The following is a 20,608-nucleotide window of genomic DNA, read 5'->3' on the forward strand; positions in this document are numbered from 1 at the left end:
ATGCTTACATCTGGACCTTCAATATCAACCTCAGGAACTTTAATTTCTCCCTCAATCTTTGGAGTTTTCAAATCCAAATCTCCTTTAAGTTTTGGACCTTTCAAATTTAAGTCAGCATCTGGCATGGAGATTTTGGTACCTGAAATGCTTGGCATTTTCAATGTTGGTTCTTTGATATTACCACTAGGGGTCTTCATATCAATTTTTGGACCACTGATTTCCAATTCAGGTGCTTTAACATCAATTTCAGGTTTTTTAACTTTGATGTCAACATCTGGTCCTTCAATATTCGGGCCTTTTATGCCAAAAGATGGCATTTTTACTTTTGGTAATGTGAATCCTTCTTTCTTACCATCAATGCTGACATCTGGTCCTTCAATATCAACTTCCGGAGCTTTAATGTCTCCCTCAATCTTTGCAGCGGACAAATCCACATCACCTTTGAGTGTTTGCAATGAAATTTTAGGCTCTGAAATGGTTTGCAAGTTTATTTTAGGTCCTTTGATTGTTGCATTAGGTTTTTCAACATCTGCAGTTGGGATTCCAACACCATCAGTGTCAGCCTGTGGAAGGTTCATGTCAACATCTGTATCTTTCAATTTTGAACCCTTAAGGCCAAACTTTGGCATTTTAATTTTAGGCATTTCAAATCCACCCTTTGGCCCTTCAACATGAACTGTTGGACCTTTGATGTCAGTGTCTGGTGGTTTGATTTCTCCTTCTATTGTTGGAGCAGAAATATCAACATCACTCTTTAGCTTGGAACCTTTCAGGTTTATATCTACATTTGGCATGGAAATCGTTTGTCCTGAAATGGTTGGCAAGTTGATCTTAGGGCCTTTGATTTTCTCATTAGGTGCTTCAATTTCTGCAGTTGGGATTTCAACATCAGGTCCTTTCACATCAATGTTAACCTTCGGAAGGTTCACGTCAGCATCAGGGCCTTTTATGTTTGAACCCTTAAGGCCAAATTTTGGTAATTTTATTTTAGGGATTTCAAATCCAGCTTTGGACCCTTCCGTGTCAACTGTCATACCTTTAATGTCAAGTTCAGAAGGTTTAATTTCTCCTTCTATCGATGGAGCAGAGACATCAGCATCACCTTTGAGTTTCGGACCTTTCAAATGGAAATCCACAGCTGGCATGGAAGTATCTGTTCCTGAAATGGTAGGCAAGCTAATTGAGGCTCCTTTGAGTTTTGCAGTAGGTCCTTCAGTGTCAGCATCTGGCCCTTCAATATTCACTTCAGGACTCTTTATGTTTCCTTTGATTTTAGGAACAGAAACATTCACCTCTCCTCCTACCTTAGGGCCTTCAAATTTACTATCTATTTCTGGCATTTTTGGTCCTTTTTGGGTTGGCACACCAATTTTCAGTCCTTCCATATTTGCGTCTGGACCTTCAATATTTATGTCTGTTGACTTAATGTTAATGCCAGGTGGTTTCACATCAAATTTAACTTTTGGAAGGTCAACATTAACATCTTGGCCTTCCACTTTCTGACCCTTAATGCCAAACTCTGGCATGTTGATTTTAGGTATTTCAACTCCACCCTCAGGCCCTTTAGCATCAACTGTAGGACCTTTGATGTCAGGTGTTTTGATAACTCCCCCTATTTTTGAACCACCAATATCAGCATCACCTTTGATTTTTGGACCTTTGAGATCTAAATGTATATCTGACGTGGAAATTGTTGGCATGCTAATTTTGGCTCCTTTTGCTTTTTTGTCAGGTCCTCTAATTTCTGCATCTGGTAATTTAACATCAGTATCAGATGTTCTCAAACTTATCTCAGCCTTTGGAAGGTAGACACCTGTAACATCTGGTCTTTCAATATCAACTTCAGGACCCTTGTCACCTTTGATTTTTGGAACTGAAACATTCACATCTCCCACTTTAGGAATGTCAAATCCACCTTCATCCACTCTTGGCAAGCTAATTTTGGCTCCTTTCAGTTGTGCATCAAGTCCTGTGTCAATATCTTGTCCTTTGATATCCACCTCAGGATACTTTATATCACCTGTGATTTTTGGAGCTGAAGCATCCACATTTCCTGCCATCTTTGGACCTTTGACTTTAATGTCAAATTGTGGTATATTTGTTTCCTTCGCAGATGTCATGCTGAATGTATGTCCTGTAATTTCTGTTTGAGGTCTTTGATTATCTCTGTGTTGGGACTTAATGTCAACTTTAGGTGTCTTGAAATCACCTTTGGTCGTGCTTAGATCAAGACTGGGACCCCCTATCTTTGTACTTGTGATACCAAATGATGGAGTTTGACCTTTGGAAATTTCAAATGCATCTTTAGGTCCTTCAAAATCAGCGTCTGATCCTCTAATACCAGAAGATGATATTTTAAACCCAGGCAACCCCATTTCCCGGCTGCTTTTGTCAACACCTGGAACGTCTATTGTAGTTGTCTTCACTGCAATATCAGTTTTTGGTACTGTTACATCGATACCTATTTTTGGCACCTCTTCATGTGTCACTGTTACTGGCTTTTCTGCAACACTGCTGAGTTTAATGTCAACTTTACCTCCCTCCTTCTGGATTCCTTTTGTTTCAAACACACCAGGCTTTGAACCTTTAATTTTGACATCAACACCAGAGGAATGTTTTGAGGTAACATAGCCTAATGTTGTTGAGCCACCTCCTATTCTGCCACCTGTCAATTCAGTATTAACATCAATTGCGCCTCCACTGAGTTTGACATTTGGAACATCAACACTGGCTGACCCCTGCTGGTTACCAATGGAAATTTCAGTCACCTTCACGTTTGTGCTGTCATCTTGACTAGTGTCAACACGTCCCTCCTGTGATTGTCTCGTCAAAATCGGCATACTTTTCCCAGGTAAAGACAGATTTATTGAACCTCCATTCTCATCAGTTGAAATTACGTTTGTACCTCCCAGCCCTCCTACTGAAACATGCCTACTACCAGTGTTTGTACTATCTCTCAGTGGCATGCTTGCTTGTGATACCTGCATACCTCCATCACCTTGCTCTCCACTCCCTCTTGAGATTTCAAAGTCTCCTTGTACTTTAACTCCTGTAGCTCCAAAGTTTGGTCCTTTAAATTGGAGACCTGTACCTGTTTCTCTGTCTCCCTCTCTTATAATTGTGGTAGTATAAACTCCCTTAGTGCCCCGACGTGTCTCTGCAGAACTAACTTGTGGTCCAGTGTAAGAGACATTTTGTAATTCAAAAACACCCTCTTCGTCTCCCATTTTACCTGCAGGGCTGCCATGTGAGATTCTGGTTGGAGGAGAACCATCCCCAGATTCATATCTTAGCCCCTTGAATTCTGGGCTTGAAAGTTCAAGTTGCTCACTTATGCCATGGGGCATATCCACAGTGTAGGTAGTAATGCGGCGGGTGATGGTGGTAATCGTACTACCATCGCTGCTTGTGCTGCTATGCCGCTCCGTGCGCACGTCAACTCCTTCTGCTAAGTCTTCAGACTTCAGTCTTGGTTTGATCTTTTTTGTGTATATCCTCTTATAGTCCTCATCATCCCCACTCTGTAGATACAGGACAGAAAACCATACCGCATAGAAATGTTATTGAACCATGTATCTGACAAAGTAGCTTCTTCACAAACAATCACTGAGATAATAAAGATAATAAGGATAACGCACGAGAATAATGTCTGGACTTGAACCTCCAAACCGGGTCTTCCCCTCCCATGTCAGGGTACCCATTGGTGAGCGGCATGGTGTGCTCAACGGTGAGCAACAAGGGGATTTGTCTCCTTTGTTTTGTAGTTTCAGTCCAACCTTGTGGCGGTTCAGTGTCTTGAGTAGTTCAGCTGTCTCGTCTGAGGTCATGTTATCAAAGTAGATAGTGGCACCAACAATTTGGTCACCTGTGAATCAAGTGGAGAGAGTACAAATTTAATATGAATACTAGTTGGGTTGCAAGTTAGTCAAACTTTATACACTTTACTCTTGATGAAAACTGCTAATTTAAGGGGGAAAATATACAGATATTTACCTTCATATACTTTCCCAGACCGTGCTGCTGGTGATTCTCCTTTGACCTCCTTAACAAAGATCTCTCCTTCTTGTGTCTGTTCAATGGTCAAGCCAGTTTTGTCTGGGCCTTCCCAGTCTGGGAACAGCACCTCCCTTGTTTCTTCCTCTTCAGCCATCTGCAAACATACCCATGAAAATAATGAATGCAAGATGAGGAAAACATAAAAGATGCCTGGCAAGAACAAACAGTATGGATTTACACCCAGATATATAAAATGAAATATAGGAAATACACAGAACTGATTGTGAAATGAACTTATAGAAGTACCTTTTTTTTTTCTTTCCTTTATTTGATGTGTGATGGAAGGTCTGCCTTGGTTTTCCTGCATTAGGATAAGATAATGATATTCATCAGGACAGTAATGTGATAAATGTTACATCGCTGTATCACTCTCATTATGTGTTTTCTTCTAGATGTGATGTTTTTCTTTCATGAAGGAAAGTTGTGTTATTTGTCTGAGATAACTAGGTTTTCTCAGTTAAAACTGTAGGACCCTTTGTTAAACACTAGGTGGTGATAAAACCCTGATAAATATTACAGCCTCTCCAATGCCAAACCACTCTTTCATTCATTCTTTCTCTGCATTCACTCTATGTTTTAGAAAATTGGTGTGGAATCATACCATACCCTACTCAGAGGAAAGAAGTTCAGCCCTGCTCCTGCCACCACCTCTGCTTTCATGTCAATACAGATAGCAACAATGTTTGAAACTGTCTTGTTTTATAAAAAAAAACTACAAAAACGCAGAAATATCCACTAACACATATACAAGCACATTATGGCTCACTCTTTACATTGCTAACTTTGACAAATATTTGCAAGCTTTTATATAAAACATTTTTGAATGCTTACTCACACATGCATATTAAACCAGTGAATACAGTATTCTTAGATTCAGCAGAAACTGATTTATTTGACGTCACCCTGATTACAGACACTTCATATGCAAGATGTTTGTCCATTCACTTGGCCTGGCTTTACTTAATCTTTACATCACGTATTACACAAACATGTCGTCTTTGTGTCAAATGACCACGATGAGTCATTAGTGATTATTATATTCAAATAGACCTGACAGAAAACCCACTCTACAAGGATATCCCCCTTTCCCATTAATACATTGAGAATACTAAAACCATGTCTCATGATTTCATTTTTTCATGGCACGTACCACATTTCCTCAACTAAAATAATTATGATAATTATAATTATCTTTTTAATGTTGAATATTTAATTTTACCCTGTTTGGTTATTAATTTATATTCTCATACATGATGTTGTTATATCTCACACCATTTTTGCATTCATTTGACAGCATCGTTACGTTATCTCTTCCCCCTTTACTCCGATTCACTACATTTATTCAAAGTGTCATGTTTTCGCATTTGCTGTCCATATCTCTTTTATTGTGTTGTTTTCTGTTTTAGTGTCTTTGTGTGCATCTTGTATCCTGCTGTTGTGCCCTGTGTAAACTCAGTTTTTAAAGGTGCGATATAAATAAAATTATTATTATTATTATAATTATTATTATTATTATACCACTAAGCCATTCATTGAAGCTGCAACACTGTGCAAGGTAATAAACCAATGGGATTGAGAGGGAAATGAAGCAGAAATAAAGGAAACTGTTTCAGAAGGGTCAGTAACATGCATCTCTTATTCGACAGCTGTCTTCCACTTGTCAAAATGCCACAGTGTTATGAATAAATGAGATCAAAAGGAATACAGAAAAAATTTGGCAACACAACACATTAGACTAAGTCTTGGATATGTATGTTCTTTTCCTTTTGCATCTTCAATCATATATGTCATTTTTTGTTACCACCTGGGACAGGATTAATGCATACAGGTGCATTATCTTGGTTATTAACATTGACATTGGAGACAGAGATGCACTGTGATGGGGCGCCTTGGTAGAAGAACATATAGCTAGTGAGTTAAGTATTCCTCTAAAATGACTCTTGCTGTTTCAACACACCCTATAAACATTATTTTTTCTTTACATACTATTTTTAATATCAGTGTAAACATGTATACAAAGTCAAATCAAATATTGTCTAACCCACAGAAGAAAGATGGCTGTGCTGATTATTAGAAGTAAACTAGTAAACTTAATAAGCAGAAATAAGATTCAAATGCCAGTTGATTTTAACACTGCCCCCCCAGTCATCTGGACCCTTTCCAATGACACATAAACAATACACCAATTAACACAAGTGAATAAAGTGTTTTTTTTGTGATTGGGTATACTGGAAAATGCATACAATGCTTTGAGGTAGTTTTAACCCCTCTCTAAAATAGTTTTTAGAAGCTCTGAAAATTGAATAACAAGGGTCAGGGCTACAAAAAAAAGATAATACCACAGACAGGGATAGCAGTTAAGCAAAAGGTGACGCCAACCACTCTCAGGCTGCCTTTTCTCTCTCCTCCCATCTAAGTTCGTGTAATTGTCAGTCTGTTTTGACTGGAGCCTATAATGCTACGCTGTAAAGACAAGAACACTTGTGGTACCCGTTAAATCCGATGTATCAAAATGTCACAGAAATGTAGGAGCAAGGAGGTAGCAAACAGCAGTTTGTGATGTCAAAGGTTTAGCCAAAGAACTAATGATCAAATTCTCCTCAGGTCAGCTGACCCTACCAAATATGGTATCTTAATCGGGTCCTTCTCACTTCGATCCCAGCCTAGGATCTCAGTTTCATAAATTCAGCAGAAAATGACAGCCTGCTAACTTTTGACATGCTCATCAAGACATATCGATAGTGGGTGGAGTTCACAGTGTTTAAATGGGGGTATCGGTGAAAACAGAATAATTGAACTCATAAATATTGTTTTTGGCTAGATTGAGGGAATTTATGTTTCTGTTCTCAACAACAGTTCCTAAGAAGTAAGGGAGAAAAAAGGATCACCTCAAATTGCAACACTAACTTTAATCTTTCTTTATTACTACTTTCTGTGTATTTTCGTGCATATGTACATTTTAAATGATCCTTCTCCCATATTTGAGTGATAAGTTTCTATGTGATCATCACTTAACTATTTAAGCTGTCCTTGTTCTCACAGAACAAATTTTTTTTGGCAGTAAACTCTAGGGAGGAGCTGAGGCCCCATAGAGGAGGGAAGGAAGGAACTTCGAGTGGGAGGGAGATGGAAAGAAGAGGAAACTGTAGAAAAAAAAGAAAAGAAAGTGAGCGTGATTGCAAGTGTGAAAGGGAATGGTTAAAAACTACTCTGTGAAATGTTAGTCTGTGAATATAATGTGAAGATGATGGAGAAAAAAAAGCAGCAAAGGAAAATAAATATTACTGGGTATCCAGGATGTATGAAAGAAGTCCTGACCTTTTTTCAGTCTCAATATCAGAATCCTACCTTTTTATTTCAAACATAATTTGTATATAGGGTGTACCCTAAAATTACACTGTATGATACATGATGATCAATCCGTTATGTAAAAAAGATAATGTCATCCGGTTTTGATTGTGTGGTAAACCAATGCCAAACAAGTACACAGTTTTTTTAGTCATAAAACAGAGACAGTCTGTGACATACCAATTAACTAGCCACTCCGTTCTTCCTCATTCATTTGTTCTGACGTCTGAGACATTTTTGATGTCACATGTTAATAAATTTGATTTGTAATGTTATCAAAAGTATGAAGGAAATTAAAAAGCCAATCTTAACAAACTTTAAAGAAAACCATGGAGGTAGAGTTAGGGTTAGAAAATTAGTGTAAAGGGAGAAGATAAGCTGGTATATCTATCAGGTTTTGTTATGGCTCAGAACCTTCCTTGAGCAAGACGCATCTGCCTTGAAGGACGTGGACAGCAGCCAGAAAACTTCTATTAGTGACAGAACATTTTAGGAGCAGAATATGGTTTTGTTATTGCTGCTTCTACTAACTTTCTGTCCACTCAGAGTGAATAAATTGTTCACAGCTGCCAACTACAAACAGTTAAAACAGCGTGAACTTGGCGGGTTTTTGACAGGGCTGTTTCATAAGACGGGGAAAGGGGTTGGAGCAGAACAGGTGGTCACAGGGGGAGGAAGGAGGGGTGCAAAGGGGAGGCACTGGGAGGAGAAGCAGCAAGTGTCAGATTACCACAAGACAGGCCTTTCACAGCTGAATGACAGTCTGAATGTTTACATGCATAGCTTAGCGCTACAACCGCAGCTCTGTTATCTTTGTCCCAGTCTACACGCATGGGCGAGTAATCAATTTATTGTTGAAATCATCTCGCATCTAGTACGATGGTAGTCATCTGCACTCTTTCAGCTGGTTAGCCTACACCATCACAGACCACAACAAAAGTAAATAGCAAACTAAACTGAACATCAAAAGAAACTTATCACATATTTTATGTGATGCCATTTCACACCTTTTTATTAAATATGAAAACAAATTCTTTCTTGTTCTTAAAAAACATTTAGTTAACAAACAAAATACAACAAACAACAAAACAGTGGATGAGTATCCAGAGGATAATGTAAAATATGACAAAGGGTAGTTCAACAAAGTTCACATTTAGCAACAAGCAACATTATACAGCCTGTGTTAGGGCTCAGGGAGGACAGACCCAGTACTGAGGACACTGATCTGGACCATTTGGTCAGTCTTTGACTTGCTGTGGATTAATAATGTTGCTTGTTGCTAAATGTGAACTTTGTTGAACTACTCTTTGTCAAATTTTACATTATCCTCTGGATACTCATCCATTGTTTTGCTGTTTCTTGTATTTTGTTTGTTAATTAAATGTTTTTTGAGAACAAGAAAGAATTTGTTTTCATATTTAATAAAATGCTGTGAAATGGCATCACATAGAATATGTGATAAGTTTCTTTTGATGTTCAGTTTAGAATTTTAGCAAATAGATGGAAACTGGCATGACAATGGACAATGTAGCAAATTTATAAATAGAGTATTTTCTGTCAGCTCTACTGTTTTTGCAGATCTGATGTATGCTGCTCAACTTCCAGGCATAAGACACTTCATCCAGTCTGACTGGTCTGTATACATGCAGGAGTACATCTACTTCCAATCGCATTGTCTAGGTGTGTTAGCCTGACTATTAAAACTTTGATTTCCATTGAGCTAACATGTTTACATGTACTTTTAAAGTCTAATCAGACTAATGCAATTATTCATTTTTTTAAGTGTCATCTAAACCCACTGAGTGTTCTGACTTTCTAGGTTCAAAGGAAGCTTTGGAACAAATATTCCAACAGAGAACTGGGTTTTGTCACATCAACAGTGCTTTTCTTAAGTGACAGTACTGACTAAATCAGGGGTTCCCAAAGTGGGGTACGTGTACCCCCAGGGGTACTTGGAATAAGCCCAGGGGGTACTTGAAATTCCTTTTGGAAAAATACATTAAATAAGTCATTATGTACAGAATACAAAACAAATAATGAGAATTAATGCTGAAATATAAAACACAATAAATACATTCATATAGTTTATTGTCAATCATCTTGTTTAAGGTTTGGTGACATTTTAAGAACATTTCTATTTTATATTATTCAGAATGAGTGTATTTGAGTAGCTTATTTTTTGTTTTTTTTTGATGGAAGGTTCATTTATTAATTAATGACCAATTTATTTATTTTTCTTATTAAAGATGGCACTTTTCAGTTTATATTTGGCACAAAAAAAGTACTTTAAAAATGTGTTATTTTTTGTATATATATATTACTGTTAAATATATGTTTTTTGTTTACAAAGTTTTGAAAATACAAACAGACACCTTTGGGACAGGAACAAATTTTGCCCAATTTTTTTTCAATCAAAAATGCTGAAGCGAGAGTTGGGGGTCCTTGGCTAAAAAAGTATATTTCAGGGGGTACTCCACTCCAAGTATGAGAACCACTGGACTAAATGATTATAGAATGGAAGAATGGCTAAAAAAACAAAAAGAAAGAAAGAAAAGCTAGTCAGCTATCTGTGTTGTGTTCATATTGTGTAGGCCTTTTTATGTGAAAGGTGTTGGTAGAAAGAACATTGTCATTGTTTTACAGCAATAGACATGATATGAATGACCATGGACACCTACCTTGGATTGCTCAAGCAAGGCCAAGGGCTTCACTCTGATGCTTTGTTTCTTGACTTCTGTTGACAGAAAAACAGTATTCGGTATTAGAAATGCCTTGTATGACTAAACAGTAATTAATAATAAGTATATTTCCTTCTCATTTCAAATATATGTCAACTGTTTGAGAAAATGTAACATCCTGTCCATCTATGCAGTAAAAAATTTGAAGTTCTCAGATGTTAGCCACTTTTGTATTCAAACCTTAGACTATGACTGTATCCACACCCCGTGGAAACAAAGTTTTTCATCTCTCTGACCAACCAGAGCAAACCAGAAGGTTGAATAATTAACCAACAGTGGCAGTATTGACCACAGCAAGTAATTATGCAAAGCACACCCTTTAAGTAAATTCAACCATTTGTTTAGTAGTGACCTGGAGTGGCCCTGACTTCTGTGCTGCATGAAAGGACATGAGCCAACACTTAAAATATAAAACTATTTCATGATCTGTTTAAGCTTCATGGACACTGACAACTGAAAAGAAGAAAATCAAGTTCTGAAACTAAACAAATAAAGCAGGCTTCTTAAATCCTCTGCTATATTATTACAGGTCAGGCATTATCCATAAGATGAAGATGAGTGTGACAACAGGACGCACCCATGAATCATTTATTATATTTTCCATCACTTAAATTTATTAATGAAAAACCTAAAATACCAAGATGTTTGTGTTAAACCAGAAATTGTTAGCCACAGCGGAAATAAATAGCTATACGATACTGCTGCGTATGTGTCAATATTTTGGATTCTTGAGTGCTGTTTTACGTGCCAAGTCAATCTTACTTTTACTCACTCAAACTGACTCAAAGTCTTTCTGCACTTTCGAGAATTATTGCTTCAACCCACGAGCATATTGTGAAACAAAGCCATCTCTTTGTTAGTTGCAATACAAACAGAACAAGACTTCGTTTGCGTGCAGACAGGTATCAACCGGTGGGAACATGCCCCTCAGAAAAATTCTTCTAAGACAGGCTTTTCAACCCCATCATTAACCTCCACCTCCCCAGTTCTTCATGTTCAATAAACTAAACTGCTCATTTGGTGGAAATTATACCAAATAACGGTGTTTGTCAGAGTTGGAAACTATCTCTAAATAGTCATGTGTTAAATACCCATGCTATTAACTAAACAGTAAGCACAATACTGAGAAAGTGAGTAAAGGGGGTCTTTAACACATACACTTTGGTGCGAACACAGCAGAGTTTTGCTTTATTTTTCTGCTAAAGGTAGATGGGACGTAACTGATACAAATGTCCACTAATATACGGTTGCCATTTTGTTTGTGTACGGAGACTTCCACCACAGCAGCTGTGTACACTTCCAAGCCCGTACTCTTGTTACGTAGACATATAAATCAAACTGTTATGTCAGGAGTCATTCAGGTACAGAGTTTACTGAATGACAAAGGTAGGTTTTAAATAGGAGTCTAATAATAAGGAAAGACAACACTAGTGTGGGTCACTGAAGCCCAAAACAAAAATAGATACACAGCACAGGTATACAGATTTATGTTTCAGGCTATTAAAGATGCTTAGAACCTGTTTTTCATTGTTGTTGTTATTTTGTTGAAGGATGTGATTTGCTTTAACAGATACAAACATAAAGATATAGTCTCATACCGGTCTTTTTTTTTTATTATTATTATTACACAAAAGGAAATAATACGTCACTACCCTTCTTTTAGACATACACACATATAGGTGAAGTGAAGTCATCAACAGTGGGGAAAAGCAAATGAAAGCACATGCCATGTCGGTATAGAAATACCATGGCACACTCCATAAGACAGATCACATCATTTTGCGTCTCTGCTTTGCTTGCAAAGGGAGCAGCACAGTGCACAGCCCCACCCAGGCCTCCAGTCACACACATTCCTTGATAGAGCCGTCAGGCCAGCTGGAAGGGAGCCCAGCCTCTCCCCGCGGTGACTAACTCTAAAGAAATGTCCTCTTTCTCTCTGACACCAGCTACATTTTGTGCCGCCCACCCTGCACCGTGTCTGACTGCCCACCCTCCTGCCGCTAGTCCACCACACCTCCAAACTTCATGTTCTGCTCAAATAAACAAGAACACCACATCCAGTCAGATATCAGGCACTCTGGAACAGACACTGAGAGGCAACACAGGGTTCTTGTTTATCATCCACATTATCATCATTTTTGTTGGCTCCACCTATGCACCTGGTTGACAGAACAAGCAACACCTTTCATCTTGCTTCATCTCTTCAGCTATGTCGTATGGTACATACCTAAGCTTTTTGACTGTCTCAGGTTGTACCTAAATAGGTCACATCTCACTGGAAACTGATCAAAGTAGCTTTAGTCACTCCGTCAGATTGATTACCAAATCCAATCAATTTGGTGAACAGAAAACACAAGCAGTGTGACAACGATTAAAGCTCAAACATAAGTGAATCAGGCACAGGCGTTCTAGTGAGAGGTAAAATTTGATTATGTGCAAATAAAAAGGCCTCAGTGCAATGAAGGGAAGAGGGAGAGAGGAGCTGTGACCAATCTGTGTTGTTGTCAAAACAGCTCATTGTCCTCTTTTCACTTCAGTTTGCAGCAAAATGTTAAAGAAAGGAAAGTGGAGACACAGCAGAAAGCAATGGAAGTTCACTCTCCATTCAAAAACACAGATAGGACATGCATGTGTGACGCATATAAAAAGAATGCGCGTCAAAATAAATGGCTCTTTTCTGTTCTCCATAGTCCGCATAGCCCTCAACCAAACCACAAGTCCTGCATAAGACCAAAGCCTGCCCACTGACGCCAACTTGGCCTGCTGCTGATTAAACCATTGTGACTTTGGCAGGAGTTTTGCACAAAATGGAAAAACTGAAGAAAACTCTTAAAATTCTTTCTGTCTTGCGTTTATGAGATGGCAAACAAAACTGAGGGTTCAGAGTACACTGACGGGATTATAATATTAAGATTAATATTCGCAAAACAACAGTGAAAGGAAGGCTCTGGGTTATATAAGGCTGAGGAAAAAGTAATTAATTGTTGATATTGTAACTCTAGTTACAGGGAGGAGGATCTCTTTAATTTTGTCTCAGGGGTTCTTTTTAAGTAAGGTTTTTGCAAAAATGAAACAAACTCCTCTGGCTTTACTTCTAAAATGAGAAGTGATTCTGGGCGTTCCTTTTGGGCAGTTTTAGAGCAATTAATAATGAAAGTCTAAGATTGTCAAAGTTGGTTTTATAAAGGATATGGCATGACACAACTTAATTTTAACTAAGTTTTGATCTGTTTCTGTTTTCCACAGCTGTTACTGGAAAGACAGCAGTTACTCAACCATTGATGGAGCAGGACCCACGAGGGTTAAGAGGAGTCCCAGATGACAACCATAGAAGCAGAATGTAAATATAGATGTAAAACTCCCGAAGCCAGAGCAGTGTGTATTCATACTTCATTTGGACCACACCAGAGCAATGAAGAGTTGTTTACACTAGGAAGGTGCACTGGACTGTTAGGAGTGCCATCTTTGAGCATCTTGTTCTAGATAAAGAAGACCTAAACAAAGCCGAATGTATTTCTAAATTTACATTCCAATCCTCACTGCCATGAAATTTTTGGCAACTCTTTCCAAGCAGAGTTTTTGTAACAGATGCTGTATATCATACATCATTTATGGCAAGATAATAGAGTTTGTAGGAGTTGAAGTATTAATTTAAAGGGTATAGCATGTAGTGCGTCAGCAGTTACATAATGCTTTGTTTTGTTTTGGGCTGAATTTGTATCACAGATGTTTGGCAAAGCACTAGTGACAGTTATCGGCCTACGAGAAAAATTCACATTCAGACTCTTGAAGCTTGAAAAATTCCAGACTGCTGCAATAGTAATAAATAAGTCAAATTGCAGGGGTGTGACTCCCAAGGATATCATGTATGACTACAGATCATCACACCTATCAAACTGCTATTTCTCAACAACTCCAGATAGCATTTTGTGGAGATGTTAAGTGTTCCAACCCAGCACAGATGGATGAGAAGGGAGTGGCTGGGTGGTTTCCCTAGAAAGACGTACTAAAATCACACTCTATAGTTAGATGTTTATTTACAGTTGTAGAAAAACTAAACATTTCCTTTGTATATCTGCAAATTCGCTATTGTTTTACTTGACCAATCTCCGGTTTGGGACTCTAGTGAGTGTACTGGAGCTTGACCTTGGATGACCCTAAGCCCCACATAGTTTCTTAATGAGCACAGACTTTGAAAAAAACAAGTTATGGTTTGATTGCAAACCCCTTCTTTCGTTCTAGTTTATTACATCCACGTCCCTCTTTTTCGCCTCTCCACGTTGTCCCTCCTTCTAACCGCCCACTCAACCAACCCATGAGGAAATGACAGAGGAAGTGTGCTTGAGACCAGTTTCTTTCCGTTTCACACTGGCACAGATGAGTAACACCACTGCTCTATCTGCACTGCCAGTCAAGGACAAGAATATATAGAAGCTCTGGTGTAGTGCTGTGATAAATATCTTAACACAGACAAGCTAAAATTCCGGACAGTCATAAGTTACGTCCTCTTTTTTTTCAGGCTAGTAAAGATGCTGCTTGTCACAAGGATGCTAAGTGCAACAAAACTAATGTGATTGGCATGGGATTACACTGGAATGAGGTGGGATGACTGAGCAAGACTTCATCACTAATGGTGTTTTGTAGTTTCACCGTGTTTTTTTTAAGAATTCCAAGAGCCTTGCATTGCTCTCGTTGAAAACATAATATACCCTCTGTACTGTCTGACTGATAGACAGTGCAGGTATTAAGGGAAAATTATCCGCCCCTGGCCTATTTGAGGCTCCGTTAACTACCGCATGTTTAACCAGTAGCTGTAGGCATCCGAGCAGTTGAATTATGTGCATGTTATATGAATATTATCCAACTTTTAAGTCTTGAGGTCCCTGTTCTTACCTGAAAATATTCACACCCTCTTACATGTGGTGCAGTACTTAATGTAGTACTCACTGCTTATCACCAAGTCAATCGTGTTTTTTAATGCTGTGAATAAACATGTTATATCAGAAATAACGACCTAGTACCCGGAGACCCAGAAGCATACCGCAGCCGTTTGGCTCCTCAAGCAGTCTGTGTCATAATCAATCACCTTGACACGAGCAATTTGAGAAATGGCAGACATTTACAGCTGCAGGGGACTCTACATGTGTTAACGGTGCATTGTCAAATATACTACGCAGAACGAAGTGAAAGCAGCTTTCCCTAACACACCATTTAAAGAGCATTTGGGTGTGGCAGGAGGGAGCTGTGGAGCCCAGACAACAGGGGAGTGAAATTTAGATATAGGCAAACATTCAACAAAGGATCATAGCTGCTCTTGATGCTTTATTTTCTCTTGTCCTAACTTGAATAACGGCGTCATATTAAATGCAGATGACACTATGTGACGAATATACCTTTTCCAACACCTGGAAATATGTTGCGTATGTCTTAAATGTTAAAGTTAGTTGGGCAGAAAATAAACTTGCCTCAACCTTCAAGCAAATACAAATGTATTTCTCTCTTTCTCAAAATGTGCGAAGTCTTGGCTCCCCCCTCTACGCCTCAGCCCTGGTTTCAATTAGCTTGTCTTTCCAAACCACTACATTCCATTACTCCCCTCCTCACCCTCACCCCACCCTTCCCCCCTCTCTTACACACTCCCTAACTCTCCTCTCCCTCCTTCGTCTTTCCCTCTTTTCTCCTCCCTTGAACGCCCTGGCTAGGAGGGACCCAAGGTAAAAGAAAATAAGGGTATAAATTTATATAAAACATACATGACTTACAGAAAAACCAGCAGTGGAAGTTTCCTCTCAAGATAAGAGTCTGGACAACAGCACACTTTGTTCAAACTGCTTTTTCAGTCAGCCTAATTCTGCCAAAATCAACTAAATGAAAAATACGTCAGAACATAATTTTCAACATTTTTTGCGTTATTGATAATTAAACAGTACACTGTTTGATACAACAAAGTGCGTGGCAACTGGAAAAGTTATTACTTTTCATTCCTAAACACCCTATGAAGAACTTCTGAATGTGCTTAAAGGGACTCAGTGCGACGGCTGTCTGCAGCATGTATGTTTTTTCTTTTGGCCATAAAGGGTGTGCCTCTGTGAGGAGACAGCAAAGCAAAAAGGGAGGGAGAAGAGAAAGGAGGGGGTGGAAGGAGGTGAAGGCGAGGAATCCACACCCAAACTCGTTGCTGCAGGCTCCCATAGGGAAGTACCTTGACTTTTTAAACTTTTACATTTTGATACAGGTCATTGGAAAGATATTAAAAACAACAAAGACTAACTTCAACGTGCTCAGCTTCACTTTCTTATCTCTCTGATGCTTCTCCCATTCAACTTTCTGCTACTACGTGATACACTCCAGAACTGAAAAAAAGTCTGCTGCGCCACAGACAAGGGATTATGTGTATGCAAAAGAAATCCATATTGCACCCTATTCAAATTACTACACAAATAATGAATGATTCTAGTGTTCATGCCTTAAATCTTATTACCAAAGGAACAAATGAACAAAATTACCTAAAACTTCTTAGCATCCACTACAGTCTCTCTAGGATACTGAGTTTGTCAGTTATTTACACCTTGGATAACCAACTTTGTGCACAGTTAAAGGAAAAGTGAAGTGCGCAACTCTAAGTCTCCTCTGTTTTCATGTGATGGCTGTGGGTACACACCCACTTCTCATACCCTGGTCTATTTAAACTGAATCTTTAAAACCAGCACTGATACTAACTCAAAATCATAGCCACTGTTTACAGTTACATCAAACTCTCTGACAGCAAAGCTTATTATTTCTACATGCAATCATAAGCAGCACAGCAAAACCACCTGATATGATAAACCATACAAAAGAAGTTAACACAAGTTATGAAATAGGGCAAAGTTACAATAATCTAAGCACTGATACACACATAGACTGTTGGAATATGACAGGAATGTAAGACTGATAACATTATCACTTTTTCTTCCCAACTGGTTAAACTTTGGCCAAATAATCATTGAAAGTCATTGTTGTAATACAGCACATTAAAGTTTTAAGTTTCAGACAAAATTAGAGTTTGCAACAACAAAGTTCATAAAAAGTTTAAAACATACATTTGCTCTAAAAAAGGAAGAAATTGCATCTTTACCTGAACGCAACCTTTGCGCTCTCGAACCCTCACACCCGCTTGAGCATCCTTGAAAACGTGTCCTCTCCCCTTCTCCTCAGCCCAAGAAAAGCACTTCTCTCCGTCTCAACCTTGAAGTCTGATTGGATTTTGCCAGTCTTTTCGTATTTCTCGATCAAACTTTCCAGGGCGTTTTCAGCCCCCCCCCCTACTCCTCTTTCCCTCCCTCCTCTGCTTGCAGTTGATTTTTACCTCTTTTTTTTTTTCCTGTGTGGCTGCTCCTCTGGGCTGAGCAGAGTAGTTGGACAGGGAGCTGGGTAGGGCTCCTGGTTTGCAGAGGGAGGGGAATAGAGGGGAGGTGACCGGTGCGAGGGAGTGGTCCTCAGCAGCCATGGGACCACCCACTGTTTCACATGGAGAGCTCCAATGACATGCATACAAAGAGTAAATTCTGCTGAAAACAAATAACAAAAATGTCAGACCAAATCTTTGATAAAAAGACACAACCAAAATTTTCTAACAAACTTTTGTAACCACATTATAAACTACGAATGGAACGGTTTAAAACATTTTGCTCTATATTGCAAACAATACAACTGATATCTATGCATGTATCACAAAATTATTCATCCTACTCGGGTCTTATTTTTTTTTTTTTTTTATCGTTTTAACTTCTATTTAAATAGTTCTTTTTTTCACAGTCCAGAAAAAAAAGTCCACAGGATAACATAACAAAATGAGCATCATGTGATAGAATGTGGCATAAACATGTTATTACAGCATTCAAATTATCGCACACAAACTGACACTAACTTATCATTAACAAAATGACTCAGCCTGTACTTACATTAAAGGCCAAAATCTGTATTTACATGGTAGGATTTTCTAAAGCTTTTGTCTTCATGCTGCCCACCCTGATTCAGATCTCTTTGAACCACAGCAGCTGCAGGCATTTAACCGATATAAAATTAGATTATTTTGATAAATGTTTAAACTTAGTGAAAGCATAATAACATTGCTTATTTCTTCCAACACGTAAAAATTTAAAATAGTAATATTTGGCAATCCAAGTCTTTATCATCAAGATGACACATAAAATATGTCACGACACATTTTCATTTGGTGGTGAAATTAAGGTATTTTCCTTTTTTTTTTTTACTTCCTCTAAATCCAGTTGTTGCTCATGTTGTGCTTGGAGACACTGTCTTTGTCTCTACACAGTCGATATACACGAAAAGCAAACATGGAGCAGCACAAATAACTTACTATATTTAGTAAATTAAATAACTCTAATTTCATTAATTTAAAAAAGAAAGCTCAAACTATTGAAAATAATATCACATATGACAAAGCTCTTTCTGCAGAATAATACATGGATATGAGCCAAGAACCAAAGTCATACTGGGTGGTGTCTCAGACTGGGATTTCTTTAATATTGGGTCTGAAAATGAGGCGTAACAGACTTGCAGATACAAATGCATGATATAACAAATGTTTCAGTGTCTGTAAGAGTCATTTAGGATGTGTGCATCCCATTTATACCTATCCATATGTGTCCATGTGTATGTGAACTGTGTGTATATTTGTCTACATCTTGCATCAATGCTCATGTCCTTGAAGCACTCGCTACCTGTTTGTTCATATCTCACGCCCATGGAATACCAAAAAACATATGTGGAGCAGCGCAGATATAGAGGAAGCTGTTGCCTTGCTTTGAAGGGAGTGAAAAGGGTGTGGCATGAACACAGACATATACACACGTACATAATTGTGCAAGCACATATTTTAATATTATCTTATTACATTGTTCTACAGTGAGACAAGTGAGCTCTGATTTGGATTTCTCTGAAAAAAAGGGTGCAGCTTACACCTGTGAGCCACTGTTTGTGTGTGTGCATGTGTGTATTTGTCTGTAACTGTGTGCGTGCTGAGATAAAAGTGAAGAAATAATCCAAACTATGCATAAGAAAAGCATGAATGCTCAGGAACTCTGTATGTCGTATGGTATCGTTTAACTTGTGCTATAGCAGTATTTTAAGTAAACAAAAAAGCTCCTTTCTAGTCACCACAGAAAATCCCCCAACTCTTCCTGTGAGTGAACAACATGTGTTACATCATCTTATTGACTATCGAGAGTATTTTACTATATTGTGTCCACATGGGTAGTAAGTCAGCTTCATGTCTTTGTACAGAATATGAACTTTAAGCTCAGCGCAGTGTTTCTGCACTGGATTAAAAGATCATGATCCTCTTCACACATAATGTCTTTCTACTGCACCTGTTTGCTCAGCTTTATGCGTGTTTAACTTTTTGCCACCGAGGTGTGGCTGTTTTTTTCGTTTCAAATACAGTTTCAGCTTTGAGCACTTGGCTTCTGTGATGCGTATGCATGTAAACAGCAGGACTCCTGTCCTCACTGTTTGCTGCTTAACAACTTCTCCTCAGGGCTTTTAGAACGTTTACTGTCACATAACAACCCCTCAGTAAACACTTACCCTGCATTTATCCACTTACTTAAAAACTTATTTTTACACCTCTGAGGTTAATCCAGATTAAAGCCATTATTGCTTTTTGATTAACCTTAATAAAATCCACTCCAGGTGAAGATGAGACAATAAAGAAATATTGTTAAGGAGCAAAGTGAACTTTGACATAACTGAAATGTGGATTGTGCAACAGGAGTCAAAGTACACAATAGGGAGATGTCTCAAATTATTTTCACATTCAAAGCATATTTGTACAAAGTTTATTCCCCTCTGCATGTCACAGATTTGTGGCAGGTCACTGTAGTTGAATACAAGGATATGTGGGAATGGGTGTGTTTCCTGATCTTAGGTGTGTCAGCCAGTGTGAACCAGCGCAAATAGCTTGGCTCAGACACACGATGACTCACGGCCTATGACTACAATGAAAACAGGGCAGCTCAGACTGTAGAAGAGGGAAAACTCAGAGGATTAGATGGGGACGGACAGTTGAGTGTGTGTGTTTGCATGGTATGCTTGTGCTTGTTTGTGTGTATATTTGAGCACATGTGCATGATTAATGTCTCCCACAGGATAAGGGAAGTCATAAGGCATTGGCCTGAACAACACTGTTGTATGTGACATGATAAAAAAATAGTGACACCACACCTGGATCTAATGATAATTTAATCAGATTTTATTCAAGTCTTCAGCTCCACCCAACAACACAAGAGCCACATAGGTAGGAGTTGCACATTTGATTGTGTAACATGGGATTAATCATGCACAAAAGACTATTTGAACTCATTCCAATAGGGGCTTTAATGAAAAACGAATCCACAATAGTTTCGAAAATGACTGGTAAAGGCTAGGATGTGGTCAAAAGACAGAAAATTCTTGTATTATAT

General features: G+C 38.5%; 1 protein-coding gene across 1 annotated transcript in view; it reads right to left on the reverse strand.

The window, feature by feature from the left end:
* Positions 1–17,528, reverse strand: part of ahnak (AHNAK nucleoprotein) — a 38,193-nt gene extending 20,665 nt beyond the window's left edge. Inside the window, exons 1-6 of the mRNA XM_030146052.1 lie at positions 17,260–17,528; positions 10,083–10,138; positions 4,303–4,357; positions 3,994–4,150; positions 3,639–3,865; positions 17–3,521 (exon numbers count right to left, since the gene is read on the reverse strand). Of these exons, the coding sequence (XP_030001912.1) occupies positions 17–3,521; positions 3,639–3,865; positions 3,994–4,150 (3,889 nt within the window). The 5' untranslated portion in view covers positions 4,303–4,357; positions 10,083–10,138; positions 17,260–17,528. The remainder of the gene's footprint in view (positions 1–16; positions 3,522–3,638; positions 3,866–3,993; positions 4,151–4,302; positions 4,358–10,082; positions 10,139–17,259) is intronic.
* Positions 17,529–20,608: the final 3,080 nt, after the last annotated feature.

Source organism: Sphaeramia orbicularis, chromosome 10 (assembly GCF_902148855.1).
Source record: "Sphaeramia orbicularis chromosome 10, fSphaOr1.1, whole genome shotgun sequence".
Lineage (NCBI taxonomy): Eukaryota > Metazoa > Chordata > Actinopteri > Kurtiformes > Apogonidae > Sphaeramia > Sphaeramia orbicularis.